Raw genomic sequence first — 18191 nt, 5'->3', positions numbered from 1 at the left:
TTCTAAAGTTTTCTCTTCATTAAACATGCGAAAAAGTTCCTATAAAGGTCCACAGCAGAAATTTCTTCCCTTTCCCAACACTTCTTTGATATGGATAGCCAGGAAATAAAAATCCACAAGTAAAATATAAGTCTTGTACATTAAAAGCAAAATCAAAAATACCTCAACCTCATATAATATATAAATCATTGTCGTCAATGTTAAGTCTATGAATTTGATCAACTCAGAAGTCAGTCATTAATCAAAAGAGATTAATTTTTGCATTCTATGAACCAAGTGTCAAACTTAAACTAAACTGAAAACTATATTGGTGATCGTTGTACATTTATCATGTATGATTTGGTTTACGAATTTACTTTGAGAAAACTCTCTGGAGGAATGAGGATACATCATTAAATTAGAATTTAGAATTTATGTCTGCTTTAGTTTACCTTAGGTTCAGTTTACTCGGTTTAGTGGTTTAGTCTAAGTCTATAATTCTGTAACCTGTGTGTAGCTCTGTAAGTATTACGGAAAATATTAAAATAGAAATGGGTGTAGAAAAAGAGATCACTGTTGGGTTGAAAGAGAATTATCAAAAAGTTAGGAAATTACTTGACGAAGATAGCAAACATGACCCCGAAGACGAACCTTATACTTCAAAATATGCCGCTAAGAAAATATTACACACAATGAGGTGTACAATATCAAAAATAATGGAATCTGAAACCGACGAAAATCTTAAATTTACTTACGAAGCCATGTTAAGTTCGGTTCTTTTGAATATTGGTATAATTGCCATTGATACTGAGGAATTATCTGAAGGTGAAAAACATCTTATTGAATGTTTGGAAATACTCAAAGATAAGGAAAGGTCGCCTAAAACGGTTATTATAGCACTGACAGCTCTCAATCAACTAGGTATTCTCTGGTCTCATAGAGAGAATGCACCTCAGTCAAAAATCTTTCTGGATAGGGCTGAGGAACTTTATAAATTCTTTAAAGAGTCCGGACTTGTGCCTAACGATATAATCGACTTGTTCCGGGGACCTGAAGACGAACCGAGTGAACAATGTATGATCAATTTGGAGAAAACTCACACCCTTACATTGTACTACTTGGCACAAATTTTTGGGAGTTTGGAGGATTATTTAAAATCAGCTGTTTATTGTCACATCACTTTGAAACGTCAGTTGGAATACAAAGACTATGAGCCTATCGACTGGGCACTCAATTCCGCCACTCTTTCTCAATTCTTCATGGAAAAAAATGGCTTTAAGCAGTCTCGCCATCACCTGGCTGCCGCGTCCTGTATTCTAGACATATATGGTGAAGCGCTCTTTGCTGAGGAGGTGATGGGAGAAGCCCACGATGCACGAGTAGAGACGTTCAAGCACCGGTCAGCCGACGTGGCTCGGTGCTGGGTGAAGTATGGCTTGCTTCTGCTCTCCAATTCCAAGGATAGACTTATGAACCACACTGATAATAGTGAAGATGCCCCTCCATGTACTTTATCCTCAGGTTAGTACATACTATTCATTTCTCAGAGTAATAATTCTCTAGAGAAGCCCTTAAGCTCTATTGCATAGAACAAAAGCGTTTCCAAATTTTTGGTGTGGTTTTAGTTTGGGTTTTTAGTTTAACAGCAAATGTGTGATGGACGGTTTCGGTTTGCACTCGTAATTCTCAACCCAACCTACGTACTTGCGGCCCGTTGTATTGCCGTAGTCTGTAGCTAACTTCGTGGCCAATAATCATATAATGGTTTTTCTCTGTATGCGCGACTATTAGGTTAATACTCTGATTAAATTTATGTTCCTCTTTCGGCATTGTTTTGTTCCTTAGTAAAATAGTCTTGTGATACCAGATTAGTGTCTTTCTTTGGTTTCACATATTCACTATCAATCAAACAAAAGTTGATTTGGCAAAAATGCAATATTTCTTTACAATCACATCTCGAAAATAAAATTTATTGACATAGAAACTTTAAAAGTTTTTCATTGTACTTTCATTGCGGTGACCAAGTATTGAAGTTAATAAGTTTTCCCACCATAGTAATAGACCAGGCAAGACTTAAATAAATTATTGTCTGCAAATGGGATTTATGTCATTGGTCCGAGCGTGGTAGCAGCTAGATTGAGTTGTGGGTACTTGTATCTCTTTTACAAATTATGTTTTTTTTTTTTCAGATTTGTCTAAACTACAGCTGTCAACAGATAGTTCTGTATCAATACATGATTTATCTGATCTCCATTTTCCTTCATTAAATTTGTACGCTTACGAATCTCAAATCTCAGATCAATTCATCCTGACTTTTGATGATGCAAAAACCGTATTTATTAATGTGCAGTCTTGGATTGAAAAGTCAAAAAAATATTACACTATGGAGAATCTAGCTTCTGATCATGTTCAAATTATTCAAGACGCATCCCAACTATACAAATATTTGTCATTTTTCGAGGACGACGAGGGTCGCCAAGCCAAGATGCATAAACGACGGGTAGACCTTCTCGAAGAAATAATTAAAGACCTGAATCCTCTTTATTATGTTCAACTTTGTCGTCAAATTTGGTACGAACTAGCTGAAACTTACTCAGACATCTTAGATATTAAATTAGACAAATTTCAGAAGTCCGATCAGCGCTCAAATCCGCAAGCACTGAAAAAGATCAATTTTCTATCCGAGCAAAGTATCAAGCATTTCAACAACTTCCTCACTTCTCTCCAAGAACCCGTTTCTCATAAAATGCCGAAGAAGTTCCTCCCTGACCTAGTAAAGCCCGCATTGATTGCCTATTTTCATATTGGAAGACTGCACATGAAGATGATTGTTCCGGATAAAAAGGTTCAATTAGAAAATATAGAACAAACCTTAAATGCTTACAGCAAGTTGGTGGATTATTGCGACGAAGATAAAACTGCGGCTGCTTCAATGTCAGCTGAGCTGAGCGTTTGTAGAGAGATGGTGCAACTATTACCATTGAAGATCATCAGATTAAAGAGAGAGTTGCAGTTACCTGAATGAGCTTTGAACTTTGCCGATTCATGTGAGTCCAATTTTGAATTAGGGACCTTGTGAATGCTTGTTAATGTGCATATTTATGCTGCTATTGCTAAAAGGTATTGTTCTTTGATTTTTACTTTATCTTGTTACTTATTCACGTTGAAATAAAAATATTTATTTCTGCGTAGTAAAAATATGCTTTTCTAAATATACTAAATGTATGTTAAAGTCATCCACTCATATAGGTATAATGACTAACGCATTGTAAGTGGGTATTTTGCGACTGATCCATATCTGCATGTGAAATTTCGTTTCACATCAAAGACTGATAAGTTTGGAATGTTGCTTTTTAAAAAATATTGTTTCACAATTGCATAATATTAAATTCTTTATTATAATCGAGACAAAAATTATTGTATTCTTATAAACAGCTATAATATCGAAGGTTAAATGAAATATTTTGAAAAAATATGATAAAATAAACACTAATAGTGTTATGATGTATGGATATCGTTGGAAACATGTCCCTTTATGTAATGGCAGAACACGGAATTTACACATACAGTGGGTTTTGCTACATTTTTTACGGCGCACACAACATTTTTTTCATTTTGATAAATGACGTAAGGTTTTTTTTTTTTCTATTACAATCTACTTTTATATTTTTTTAATGTAACTAACTTTCCAAAAAAGAGACTAGCTCTTGTGTTTGGATAATTTATAATTTTGTGTTTCTGAAATAACTCTGCGTGTGACGTCAGAGGTTCTTCTCTGTCAGTTCTTCCGATTGGTTCATTTACGGTAATCATACTCGATATCCTTCACAGCTCTCATATCATTGGTAGGTTAATATGAACCAGTGACGTTGTTCAAAGTAGTGCAATTTTGTCGAAATATTTTTTATTATTTTTTTCGTACATTTTCAAGAAACTTTGCCATACAATTTAATGCTCTAATTTTTACCGCTCGCAAGAAAACATTTTCTGTATCCAATTTTCCGTAGGGCTGAAGTTCGTCATTGTTGTCAAAAAGCATTTTCTATAAATATACCTCCATTCAAACTAGATTAGAAGTGAATGTAAAAAAAAAATTGATTTCCGGTCCGAACGTATATTACTATTTTTGAATTTATTTCAACAGAGAGGAAAAACATTTTTGAGGAGGGATATGGAAGTCTAGGCATTTACAGGGCTTATGACCAGTCATTGGCTGGTCTAAGTGGCCACTTTACACACTAACATTCACCATTCTGCCCATGTTTGAACATCCACATTTCCTCAACTCTTCCATCTGTTGGCTTTTGTGAAGTAAAAGAGCTGAAACCGTTATCATATATTCAAACATTGTTGAATTAACTACCTGGTAAAAGAAGAAGTATACAAATTGTAAAATTGTTTTCAAGCATTGCCTTGTAGGTGATTTGGTTCAGTCGGATGAATCTCACCCACGTGATAAACCAGCCAATGACAGGTCATAAGCCCTGTAAATGCCTAGACTTCCATATTCCCTTCTCAAAAATGGTTTCTCTCTGTTGAAATAAATTTGAATATGAATAACTCCCTAGGGAGGAAATCCAGCCAGCCTGCAAGCATTTGGACATACTCAAACATTGTTGTATTATTTTTGAGTTTATTAAACCAATAAGTAAATGGTTATTAATGTCATTGTTTCAGTTCCTGCGTTTGAATTCGTAGTATTTTGATGAAAAATCTTTTTTAAATAATGCTCTTTATTAAATGACAAAATACAATGAATACAAATAAAATAAATAAATTAACATAATATGAAATGATTCGGTGTATTTGATTGGACATGGTGTTGACTGTTGGTAATTCTTTAGATTCCATTCAGTCCTCTTCCAAATGGAGATTCTTTATTTGTGTGTAAGTAATAATTCCCAGTCGCACTGAAATGTAAAAAAAAAATTCATATCTTATGTTCATTAATTTCATATTGATATTAACTTAAGATTAAATTCTAAAAAAAAATGTTTTTTTAATATTTTTACAGTGTAAATATAATTTTGTATACATATTTATGAATGTCATTTACTGAAAAAATATTTTAAATGTTTAGTATTTGTAACATAACAATTATTGCAAAAAAATAATAACTGCATTCATATAATATTATTATGCATAGAAATCCATTTAGTAGATAGTCAGCAATAAGTAAATACGCTATTGGAATAAATATTCTTAAATTTTATGATATTGATCATTTGGTTGTATAATTTCCTTGATATTAATACCATAATATGTAAATATATTTCATATGCATTCCTTTATCCTATGACTGTTCACTGATTATTTCCGCATCACTTCTAATATACTGTTATTGCAACAATATAAAGATTCGCGGATTTCTATATACATTAGCTAAATATCTGATATTGTATAATACTACGCAAATTCCTAACGTATGTATGTAAACTTTTTATATAATAAAGCATTAAAAAATATTTTTTCTTTATTAAAAAAAAACTTTTATAATTAAGTACATATAAGTTAAAAGTACCTCTTAATCTTTTAAAGAATATTTTCTTTTCTCTTTCTTATATTATACAAAAATATTATACCTGTCTATTTTTTATAGGAGCAAAAAATTATCTTGTATACCCATGAACAGGCTATGCCTTTGTGGGATTTTTTTGTTTACTTTTCTTACCGTTAATATGTATTTCATTGCTATGTAATTATTCTTTATTTTTTTAATACTCTGTTATGTACTCTATTATGTATATTGTAAAAAAAATAAAAAATTTGAATAAAAAAAAAATAGTAATAATAATAAAGTAAATAATAATAATAATAAAGTAAATAATAATAATAATTATCATTATTTTATTTTTTTCAATTAATATTTGCGTGTTTATGATTTACCCAAATATTTCATTTTGAGGCCCATTTTCAACGAGTTGTAAATAACTCACTATTAGAAAATGAGAATCAAGTTGAGGTAGAGTGGAATTCGAACCACAGACCTTTGGTCCGTGAGTCCGAGACACCCAGACACTAGCCACAGGACCACAACCCGATCTTCGAATTAAATGTGTAGGTATCTAAAAATGTGGTTCTTTTATTAAATTCTTGTGGTGTTTAAATTATTTTGAAACAGGTTTTCGTTCATTTTTATCTTTTAATACGGAAATTCCAGTTTTTAAAGGCATTTCAATTCAATTAGACTTTTTTGTTGGTGGTATCTAATTTACTGTTCTGAGACCTTATTTTTAAATAATATGAAAGATAAATTAATAATTTACTCTAATTCATAATAAAATTTCACGACTATTATGAATACCTTGACATAAACATCATAAGATAGTATATTATATGACACAGAAAAGTAAAATGGGCTAGACAGCAACTGATAATGGAATTATTTAGACTTTATTGACTCTAAACATTAAATAAGATTCGTCCAAAATCAAGAACATTACAAAATAAAAGAAAATAAAAAAACTTTCTTACATTTCCAGTTTTTTTTGTACTATCATTAATGAATAAAAAAATGTGCTCTAGTATTGTAACAGAATCTACCAAATGAAGTCCAGATTTTTAACAGACAAGTTAGCTATAAGAATAAAAGATAATTACAGTATTTTTATTATTATAATTTAAATGCAGTTCCACCAAGAAATGTCAGTAGAGAAACTCAATCTATTAAGTTAATTAAAGATATAAATACTATTTACCTTTTGTCGACATCGATACCCATATAGACTTTAGGTCTATTGGTATTATCTTGTAGTTTGAATTGTGCATAAGAATGAGCAGCAACTGCGGGGAATACATTTGGAGTTCTTAGGGATTCGGACCAGAAATGCCAAGATCTCCAATGCCCGCAAAAATCTAAGAAAAGTATTATCATGTAAGTATCTGAATTATTATTGAATGATTAAGACATCGTAACTCCCTTTTTTTAAAATAAAAATAAAATAGGTCGGGTTATGTTAGGTTAGTAATTCAAAAACATTACACAAAAAATTAACTTTCCGACATTTCCAGCTTACAGAAGTCCAGATTTTTTCAGATTTAAATTGGATGGGTATGACAACACAATTCTAAACACTTTGGCTCAGTAAACTGGCTGCAGACATGTGTCTTACCTAGGCTTTATAAAAAATATGTATGCCTATTATAATTACAAAAACAAGAGCTTCATGCCAAATAGTAAGTAAATATAAATTAAATCAGTTTTTTCAAGTATATAAGAGCATAATATAACAAAAATAATAAATATAATTACCTTCTGGAGAGAACGGAACTCTAATTAAAGGACATCCCGGTTGCTTGAAGTTTCCTCCATTGGGCCAGAAGTCTACAGTTCCTGTACTTACTGGTGCTCCATAGCTCCCTGCGTCTGTGTGGATGATATCAACTAATTCTGCATCAAACGCTGATATGTGGCCGTTATGAAGGCCCGGATAGAAAGTTGGGAATGCTGGGTCTAGTGCAGTGATCCTGTTGATAAAGTGTTCCTTAAGTTATACTTTCTGCATACATGAATATTTATTAACATTATTTTAAACTATGATTTGCTATAATTTGATAATACCTTTTCAACTTGATGTTGTGGGACTGCAGATTATTTCCAGTAAATCCGGCTATCTGACCTCCTAGTGAATGACCAACTACGTGAATTCCAGGGAAATACAGTCCATTGTCCACCAAGATCTTAATTTGGTTTGCCAATGCAAAAGCAACCTAAATTAGAAAATTCTGTTTGAGACAGTTACCCAAATTTAACAGAAAATCTTACTACTACGAATGATTGTTTTTAAAAGATGTAGCCGGACGAAGAACAGTACAATACAGTACAGAAGATGCATGCATATGTGTTTACTTTCCTCGGAGTGATATTTAGTACCAGCAGGCAATACCATACCAAACCATAAAAGGCCAGGCGCCCTAATTACCGTTACAGCACAGAACTCCCAAACTTAAGAAAAATCATATTAAATTTTAATGTTCGTACCGGGAATCGAATCCGGAACCTGCCATGCGTGGGTCAAGTATCTTGGCCATTACAACACGAAGGTCGCCAAATGTCAACTATTACATCTTGAGTAATAATCTTAAGGAACTAGCAGGCAACACTCTGGAGTTAAAATCTTACAAATAATTAATAAAGGGTTAAAAGTAAATAATACGGAAATATTTCACATTAGGAAAGCTTTGTTACTTTGATAAATAATCAAACAACCTTTCGCCCATTATACGATAGTCCATTGTAATGGTCACCCTATATCTATTAAATTTACTCCCCTCCTTTCATTCCCTCCCTCTTTTTTCAACTATTTCTCTCACAAATTTCATATAATATTTTAATAACTTAATCAGTGCATGTATTGGGTTGCTTATTAAAATGCACAACGTGTTGGTTTTATATTTTTGTGCAAAAACTATGGTGAAGGTGTATAGTGGGTTTTGCATGTTGGTTCAATCGGTGTACTAATGAAGAGACAGGTACGTCTCGAAACCTGTAGACATAGAAAAGTCGGACAGTGGTTATATGCAAATATTTAATAATATTTAGTGAAATGTTTGACCACAAAGTTAATGCTTTAAATATTAATAATATAACAAATCACTGTTGAAGAATGTTTAAGTTGCATCTTGTAATTCATTAAAACTTTGGTCATAAGGTTTTGACAGATTTATCGGAATCTCAATTGAATAGTTACATAATATTTGGTTTAAAGAATGTTTGTTCAATGTCACAAGATGGGTTTGCTCACTTACTCACTCCAGTTAAAAAATGGTTAGAAATCAGGTTTTAAAAGAACATTAATACAATACTCACTAATGACTCAATTATTGAAATGTCCCTTTCAACAATTTATCAAGACGGTACATATATGTTGTTGAAATATATATGCATTGAGGTTTGATAATAGGTAATATAAAAATAAATGTATTTTTCCATTCATTTAAAATATACCAACAATAACATAACTTACCTTTCTTGTGTTAAGAGCGGCATTGGAAAAGTATCCACCAAATGCCATATTTGACCAATCTACCAAGATAATGTTGCTATTTGGATGAGTATCAAGATAAGCTGTTATAACAGTTTTCACACTCTCTTGTTGTGCTGTCTCTATAAAGCCATGGATGTAAAACACAGTTGGATTTGACTTTTTAAAACTACCCAGTGTCATCATGTTTTCTGCATCTCCTATCTTGAAATCAACAAATTCGGCTAAAGTTCTCCTAGAAAGCAAATTTATTATAATTTTTAAACCAGTATTTTATAATTTAAGCTTATCAAAATGAAAATGAAAATCGCCGACACACTATGTACTTAATATATTTTTTAAATAACCATAATCTACTAAAACATTTTTATTATAAACTTACCCACTGTAGTATCGTAAATGAATATCTCTAATGATATTTTGTCTACTTGGATCTAAAATACAGAAATAATATAGGGATAAATATAAAAATAACAATTATAGCTTTTAAGATAACATAATATACTCAATATAGCAATCTCAGATTCGCAGATGATATAGTCCTATTTGCCAAAGATGAAAAGGAGCTTGAAAACATGATAAATAAAGTTTATACAGCATCCCTGAAAATAGGCTTGACAATGAATGATTCAAAAACGAATGTGATGAGTGATGCAAACCAATCATGTAACACATCTTGGCAAATGGACAAATCACAGAAAAAAATAATAGTTATATATACCTAGGCCATGAAATACAGTTCGGTTAAGATAATCAAGAGGTGGAAATAGAAAGAAGGTGAGATCAATCATGGGCTGCCTTTGGTAAGCTGTCATATATCTTGAAGTCTCCGAAGTACCCACATTACCTTAAGAAGAAACTTTTTGATGCTTGTGTTGTCCCTGTACTGACATGGCAGTGAAACTTTTGTGTTCACGAAAAATAAATCTACACAAATTATCAGTGACACAAAGAAAAGAGAATGCTGGGTATTTCGTTGAGAGACAGAAGAACCAACACATGGATGAGAGCAAGATCAAAGGTCACCAATGCGGTCCACAGGGTTGCCAACCTGAAATGGAGCTATTGTTTCTGGTCATATAGCCAGAACCGCAGACTCCAGTAATAAAATCCTGAACCAGACCCAGAACAAACAGAAGTGTCAGCAGGCCTCAGACAAGGTGGTCTGATGACATAAGGGTTGCAAGAAGTGGTTGGATGTGATTGGGTCAAGATAGGAAGATGTGGAAACTTAAGGGGGAGGCCTATGTTCACCATTGGACAAGAGATGGCTGATGATGATAATGAATATACTATTAATAATATATGTATTTTATAATAAAAATCTTATATCTTTAATTATATTTTATGAACTCAAAAATTTATATATTGTAATCATGGAAATTTGATTAAAATAACTATTCAACATATAATTATTAAACTGTTTAGTTCTGAGGTTAAAATAAAATATTCAATTCTCTTACCTGGTGGTTCTAATGCGCTCAAAGCATTTATTACTATGCTAGTATTAACTAAAATGACACACAATATTAAATTTAATAAAGACATGATTGGCTTCTTTCGCAAATCTTGAATTGTTTTAACTATGCATGTTTGTCTCTTTTATAGAAGTTTATTTGCCTACTAGACTAACTTAAAAATACACCCAATTCAGCATTAAACAGAAGATTTAAACAATATTTCAGGGTTGTACTATAGAGTACTTAGAATAACAATATAATGGCGGCCTCCGTGGTGTAGTGGTCAAGACGCTTGACTCACGCATGGAAGGTTCTGAGTTCGATTCCCGATGAGAACAAAAAATGTGAATTTTCTCAAGCCTGGGTGTTCTGTGATGTAATTCACCACTGTAATTGGGCCTCCTGGCCTGTTGTGGTGCAAAAATAAAATAAATAAAATAAATGAATAATAATGATATTATGTGTGTGCTCTTGTAAGGCAAAATGACAGTCACCCAAATTTATATATATATCATAGAATTAAGAATAGTCCAGAATGAGCGGAGAATCATATTTAAATACATCGAACCGTGTCCAAAAATGCCCCCACTATGCACCGCTTTCGCCGCGCGCATTCGTGATGTCGCCGCGTAATGTTGCGCGATGGGAAAAAATATAATCATAGCACAAATCTAAGGTATAATAAAAAGCAATCTGTTAATTTCTCTAAAATTTTATTGTGCACGCGGAAATATTGATTGACACAACAGAGTAGATAAGTAAAGGGTCATTTAATAAGAGTAATCGAATTAATGAACTTTGAACTTAAAATATAAAACAAATTTTATTTTACATAAAACGGATATTTTTATGTCATGTTAAATAATATTTGATGTTTTAAGATAATGTCGGTCAAATGTCCACCACAGGGTTGTTTAATCCGAGGTTCAATTTTCATTAGTTCTCTCATTAGATGAGCAAAGTAGGGTAAAAAAAATTACTACCCTGGCAACACTAACGAAATGTTCATTTTGATTTCTTCGACAATCTGACAGATAGAAAAACAATTCAATTTTTATGTAATGTATTTGCTACTTGCACATGCATTTGCCAATTACACATGAAATGTGATCCCATCCTGTTTCTTTAAGATCTTTTCAGTATTTCTACACTTTAAAAGGACACAACATGCGGCGGCGTAGTGGTCAAGACGCTTGACTCACGCACGGAAAGTTCCGGGTTCGATTCCTGGTGAGAACACAAATATTTAAAAAATGTGATTTTTCTCAAGCCTCGTTGTTCTGTAATGTAATTCACCACTGTAATTGGGCCTCCTGGCCTGTTGTGGTGCAAAAAAAAAAAAAAACGGCATAGTTGAATTCCAATCAGGAGTTGCGTACTGAGCTACATCTACAAAGAAACTAATGGGTCCAAACGTAAAACTACTCATTTATGAGTAGAGTAGTTGCCTTCTGTTTGATGCTCGTATGCGGTTTCTGGACTATTCTTAGTTCTATGAAATAAATATTTTTTAATTTGAACAAATATATTAAGTATACATGTCCCATATAATTTGACAATATTTTTATATTCAAATCGTTTTATGTACTTTAAATATGATTTTAAAACAATAATATGAGGTTATAGCAGGCTGTCACATACACAAATATATCCGTTTTAGGGAGCCTGCTTTAAAATTCTATAAAGCATGGCAAATCATTTTCAAATATTTTTTCATCATAAGGATCGATTACTCTATGTTTATCTCTACTGGTACATCTGAAGCTTCGCCCAGTATTTATGGACAATCAGTTGCCTAATCTTTTATAGGTAACTTAAATGTTCTTCCCTTCTATTTTTGATGCCTTTGATTTCAGGAAAAAGTAGCGTATGAGCTTTGAGCTCACAAATCCTTACAGGCCAAGGTGGGTTTATGAGCTTCTGACGCCGTTTTAAATTTTCCGAGATCAACATCCTTCCATGTGATGATGAAACTCCTCAAGCAGTTCTCTTCTTGTTGATGCATTGCCCCCTTTTCAGCATCGAAAGACATAACCTTGAGGAGCGTGCAGAGCATTGTGAATCCATTCCGTAATGAGTCCCTATAATATCACAAGAGGTAGTATCTTACATGGTTAGAATTGTAGAGGTAATAAGTAATAATGATAATAGGACACAAAATGCCACGATCTCTTCAAGTTGAACGGAATTCTTATCAATAGTCCGGCTTGTCTTGAACGAGTTTTCTGTGGTTTCTTCTTCATTGAGCAAATGCGGAGAAGCTCCTATAAAGTCCCACAGGAAAAATTTTCTCCCTTTTCTAACACTTCTCAGATAAAGATGGCCAGAAAACAAAATTCACTTATAAAATATAAAATTTAAAAAAAATCTTCTTCTAAACTTTTGGTCCAAGATGAAATGAATTTGTTTGAATCCTGATTTAACTCTGCATTGTGTGGTTACAAGAGTTATGTTGGCAATGATTTCGATTAAAATGTGCAATTTCTTGAATAAATAATAATTTATCCTTGCTTATTTTGCAAAACATTGATTAATAATACGATACAGAAGTCAATACTCTTCATGTTTATATTATTTTTCTTTCTGCTTAAAAGCAAATCATTATCATACATCTGGCTTTATGTAAACATTGATAAATTAAATTCTAAATCAATTGGTAGTTTTCTTAGGAGAATAAACAAAATGTCTGTTTTTAGGTGCATAAGATTTCATTTCAACAAGTTTTTATTTTTTATAATTAATGTAATTGCACCCAAAAAATCAGTATGTACCTTTAACCTTTCTAAAAATATAATATTTTTATTTTACTCGACCTCATGGTGTAGTAGTCAGCGCATTTGCCTGCCATGCAAGAGGTTTCGGGTTCGATTCCAGGCATGGTTGATATGAAATATTTATTTAATAAGGTGTTTTTATGCTTGAATATTTTACTATCCCTGGACTGGCGGCTCTTGAAGCGTAAGATTGATCATCTTACCTTCATGTAAGAAAAATGATCAAGATACTTTACAATTGGTGTACCAATGCAGTGCACTATGCACCATTAGGTGAGGAAAGGTAATGAGGAAAAAAAATATTTAACAGGTCCTGTTCTACAAAATAAGTATTAAGTGACAAATCAATATGAGGTTCAAATTTTTATAATTTTCAAAAATACATGGTATAGTCAGGGTCTACGTTCAAGGCACACGGAAGGAATGCAGTATTGTGCTGTGACTTGTGACGCTGTCCGGTTGAGTTTAGATAAAAATTAGCTGGTCAATATTCACAAATATATTTTATTCTTGAATATCCAGGTGTCAATTTTTATCAAAACTCAACCAGGCAGCGTCAAAACACATTATTATTATACATAACTTATATAGCGCCATTTTTGTAATATAACACCTCAAGGGCACTTTACAAAGTGATTCCATAGATAAATTAATTCAATTGAAGCTTTTAAATTTGTAATTTAAAAAATATATATATTTTGCTGTTACATGCTACGGATTTATTCGAATGATTTAGAGAACAAGTGGGTTTTAAGTTTTTTCCGAAACATCACTTTACTCTCACAGCCTCCCACCTCTGCTGGAAGAGCACCTCGCATTCCTTCTGTACGCCTTGAACATAGACCCCGGCTATACATTTCTAGATATCTTTTATCAACAATGAGAGATTTGCGGATTTGTTCTTGATTAATCTGATTGTGGGCAGTAATTGGATAACTTGAGGACTCCCCATAATGAGTAATTGCAGGGTTTTAAGCTTCCAAATGATGCTCAATATCTAATTTTTTAGTCTTGGTGAAGTGCATATCTATTCTCTATTATTACTAGTTTCACACATTAACTAACCGAATTTGTGAATCACTCAAACCATGTACAATATATTGTTCAATGTTACAATGCCACGCAACCGTGTGAACAGTTCTGACAAATTTTGTTACGTATGTGGTGAAGTGATTTTCAAGCCTTAAAAAAAAGTTATGAACTGTACTTTGGATGAGATGAAGATCAGGATAAGGTTTAGGCCCCACGGACCTACTGCTTACCACGTGTTGAAAGATTTGAATCGGCCTATAAGGGAAAATGGAATGGAAACATGCTTACAAACTAGTATTGGGACCGTAAAAGAGAAAAGCCAGCAAAATACAGGCTAAATCTAATAAGTAAATAAATTATATTTATGTACCCACATTATTACTTAAAAAAACAAATTTTCTGAAATTTTTAACTCATTTACCAATTGGATTACTATGATATAATTATTTTTTTATCTCTTTAGGATCCAAAGATAATTCATTATATTTTCAAATGGATGTCTTAACACATGATAATTAAGTTTTTACTCATCAAATATTTTACTTTGTTCTAAATTTTCCAGTTTACATTACTATTGTGTAATCTCTATTGGCAATATTTTGAGTTTGTCCAAATTTTTGTAGACAAGAACTGGATTCAACTCCCTGGGGAGCTGTTTATATTAACATATTACAACAGAGATGAAGAACATTTAAAAGAAGGTAATATAGTAGTCTAGGCATCTACAGGGCTTATGATCTGTCAATGGCTGGTTTAAGTGGCCACTTTGCACACTGTGTAACATTTACCATTCTGTTAATATTCATATTGTTGATAAATCCACCTGGTCCATGAAGAAGTATAGAAATTGAAAAAATAACATTTTCAGGCGATGCCTAGTATGAAGGTGAAATAATTCAATTAGATGAATCTCACCCGCATAAATAAAGGTTTCAGCTCTTTAACTTCACAAACATCAACAGATGAAAGAATCGAAGGAATAGAAATGTTCAAATATGGACAAAATGGTGAATGTTACACAGTGTGTAAAGTGGGCACTTAAACCAGCCATTGACAGGTCATAAGCCCTGTAGATGCCTAGACTTCTATGTATATTACCTTCTCTTAAATGTTCTTCATCTCTGTTGTAATATGTTAATCTCTATTGGGCCTGCCACACTCGACGAGTGGCATGGGAAGTACGGCGCTGGAACGGAATTTCAAATTTGCTTCCATCGCGATCATTCTTTAAATCGATACCCAGCCAGCCAGTAGCAAGTACGCGCCGATCAGGCGATCAGCACGTGATCAGTACGCGCATGACCAGCGTTGCCATTACTACTGATTTTTCGGTAGATCTACCGATTTTAGGAGCAATCTACCGATCAACCGAATTCTATTGAAATTCTACTGATTTTTTACATTTCCTCGTTTTTTTTCATAGAACAAAATTTCAATACCAATAAAACATCAACTTGTTATGATAATTTATTGTTTGTTTGCTCACTTAGGTTGCCATCTGTTGATTGTTAAAAACTCCTTATCTATTGTACATAAGTACTTATATAACAAATTATAAATTAATGAAATAAATTGGTTAGTATTAGTGAATGGGGATTCCCGGTTATTTTCAAATATATAATATTGTGGTATGATAAATCATGACCATAGAATTCCATGATATTATTGAAAAATTCAAATATATCTTTTGTCTTCTGAAGAGAAAAGAAAGGGGATCACCTTTTATATAAAAATGATAGAAATGGTTTTTCTTCAGTTAATTGTCTATTTAAATTTAGTTGAATCATTATTTTAAGCAATGTTTTCAGTATTTCAGCAGTTTACAGTTTTTACATTTAAAGAACTTTAAAATATTAATTATTTCTTTGTTTGGCAATTTTGTTTGACAACAAAGATTGACTGATGATTGTAAAAATGACCAGGACATAAAGAGATAGAGAATACCCATCAATTCCAGGGCCTCTATGCTGCAAGACGCTTCTACCTGCAAAAAAAACTATTTATACCGACCAGGCTTACAAAACACAATACTTTAATATCCACGGGTATTATCATACATAATTGAATATATTTTATGGAAAAACATTCAACCGATTTATCTTTGTGCATAAAAAAAATTACATTCATAGGTGATTTCATTAATATGTAACCCTTGAAAAGTTTGTATGGTTACAAAAAATACAGTATTGTTGAAATTGTAGAAATATCAACATAACCTCAAAGTAATAAAAGAAAATCCGGAGTCGATATATTTTGGTAATTTACATAGTTAAGTCCTTTTGGTTTTCAATTGTTCATTTATCAAGCGTTTTTGACTTTTTAAAGCAACGGCCTTAAGCGAAACGGCGCTTTAATTTTGAACAACTGTCAAATTTATTTTTCTCCCTCCCCCTGTTCTCACCCCCCAATCTACCGAAATCTACCGATTTATTTTTATGAATCTACCTCTTTTCGCTTGATCCAGTCTGGCAACCCTGCGCATGTCAGCGCTGGTAAACGGATGTGTCGGAAGGTTATGTTGCTGTTTAACATTTTTTATAAGGTGATATTAAAATTCCTCCGCAATTTATCGCGATTATTAATACAATTATTATTACATTATTTGTTTATAGTAATCTAAATGTAAGATATTATGCCTGATAATTAATTTATTTAACATGCTATTTTATAAATATTATTTGTCTAAATTTAGGGGAACCAATGGTTCCATGCGTTCTATGAACGGACCGCGCATGATATGTAGGTATACTTGTTTTTCGTTGAATTAATTTATTATATTTTTTATTATTCTATTATATTTCATATTATGAACTACATAATTATTGTTGACTGCTGGGATTATTTCTGTGAAACTTTTTTTTTCTAAAAGGTTCTTTGAATCGTTGATGTATAAATGAATCAATATTTATGGACAAAATCAACGATACAAGTTTGCTAATACGAATCGGAATATATTTTAATATCCAACAAAAAAAAATTGGATAGCATCTTAACCCTTTAGGTGCCACAGGCGAGGTATCTCGAGTGTAACGTGAACATTTGTATGTAAATATATATGTTTTATCACCAATTTAAGACTGTAGCTCATTCAATTTCGCCATTTTAAAAATCGCGAAATAAAAAAACATGCATCAGATAAAAACAATAATTTTAAAAGGTATTTCTATTCAAAAATATATTTAATATTTTTCTATAACTAAAATGTAATTACTTTTCGACCGGTGGATCACGCCATTAAAAATTTAGACCAAACATTGATACATCAATTCTCATATAAGGACTAAGTATCGAACTAAAATTTGTTTTGATTTGAAGATAATAGATTGAACATTAAAAAGGCCACAGCGAAGTTTTAATTTTTGTTTTTAAAAAGAAATACAAGCATTTTAAATCGGATAAATGTTGTGTCATTATTCTTTATTTCTACGTAAAATTATGTGATCAGATAGTGGCCCCGTGGCAAGCGTTGCGGACTCACGGATCAGAGGTACGAGGTTTGAATCACATTCCACCCACCCTGACGTGATTCCCATTTAATAATAGTGAGTCACTTACAACTCTGAAAATACCTTAAAAATTTTAATATTTGGGTAAATCATAAGAACGCAAATATTTATTTTTGATAAAAAATAAAGTTGAAACAAGTAAAGTACTTATAGTAAGTACAAAAATATGTTATAAAAATATATGTTTAAGGTATTAAAACAAAAAAACAGTAAAGTAAGAAAAATAATGCATAGAAAATAGTGAAGCAAAAAAAAACATTGCAGAACAGTTAATTCGTGTTACCAAATGCCAGATTTATTTTTTTATTCTACCGTGTAAGCCACCTCCCCCGTTGAATCCTCACAAAAGCGGAGAGAGTACCTCTCTGGTGATGATATATGTGTGATTGCGGCGCAACTCAGGACGACAGCCACCTATTGACATGCCCGCTCATGGAGGAAGCCTGCACTCCTGGG

The 18191-nt window shown here is 32.3% G+C and overlaps 2 protein-coding genes across 2 annotated transcripts; one reads left to right on the top strand and one right to left on the bottom strand.

Moving 5' to 3' along the window:
• The first annotated feature begins 249 nt into the window (after window positions 1-249).
• Window positions 250-3177, top strand: LOC148277863 (KIF-binding protein). Its single transcript, XM_088232271.1, has 2 exons — window positions 250-1500; window positions 2169-3177. The coding sequence occupies exons 1-2, from the start codon at window positions 531-533 to the stop codon at window positions 3002-3004; spliced, it is 1806 nt and encodes a 601-aa protein (XP_088088397.1). The 5' UTR covers window positions 250-530; the 3' UTR covers window positions 3005-3177.
• A 1332-nt stretch (window positions 3178-4509) lies between these two features.
• Window positions 4510-9425, bottom strand: LOC148277862 (lipase member I-like). Its single transcript, XM_088232274.1, has 6 exons — window positions 9346-9425; window positions 8946-9198; window positions 7541-7689; window positions 7232-7446; window positions 6678-6834; window positions 4510-4889 (listed from the first exon to the last, which is right to left on the bottom strand). Exons 2-6 carry the CDS (start codon window positions 9147-9149, stop codon window positions 4820-4822), a joined length of 795 nt encoding a protein of 264 aa, XP_088088400.1. The 5' UTR covers window positions 9150-9198; window positions 9346-9425; the 3' UTR covers window positions 4510-4819.
• Window positions 9426-18191: the final 8766 nt, after the last annotated feature.

The sequence above is a fragment of the Micrasema longulum genome, unplaced genomic scaffold, assembly GCF_059751315.1.
Source record: "Micrasema longulum isolate JH-2025_06_02 unplaced genomic scaffold, ASM5975131v1 h1tg000965l, whole genome shotgun sequence".
In the NCBI taxonomy this organism is placed as follows: domain Eukaryota; kingdom Metazoa; phylum Arthropoda; class Insecta; order Trichoptera; family Brachycentridae; genus Micrasema; species Micrasema longulum.
The sequence above is the reverse complement of the archived record's forward strand: the minus strand, read 5'-3'. Positions and strand labels throughout refer to the sequence as shown.

Bases quoted from the DNA above. Each gene is read 5' to 3' on its own strand.
- LOC148277863 (XM_088232271.1), top strand. From the start codon at position 531: ATGGGTGTAGAAAAAGAGATCACTGTTGGGTTGAAAGAGAATTATCAA. The intron at 1,501-2,168 runs GTTAGTACATAC...TTTTTTTTTCAG, and splicing joins TCCATGTACTTTATCCTCAG to ATTTGTCTAAACTACAGCTG.
- LOC148277862 (XM_088232274.1), bottom strand. From the start codon at position 9,149: ATGATGACACTGGGTAGTTTTAAAAAGTCAAATCCAACTGTGTTTTAC. The intron at 7,690-8,945 runs GTAAGTTATGTT...TTTCTAATTTAG, and splicing joins CCGCTCTTAACACAAGAAAG to GTTGCTTTTGCATTGGCAAA. The intron at 6,835-7,231 runs GTAATTATATTT...TACTTTTCTTAG, and splicing joins AGTTCCGTTCTCTCCAGAAG to ATTTTTGCGGGCATTGGAGA.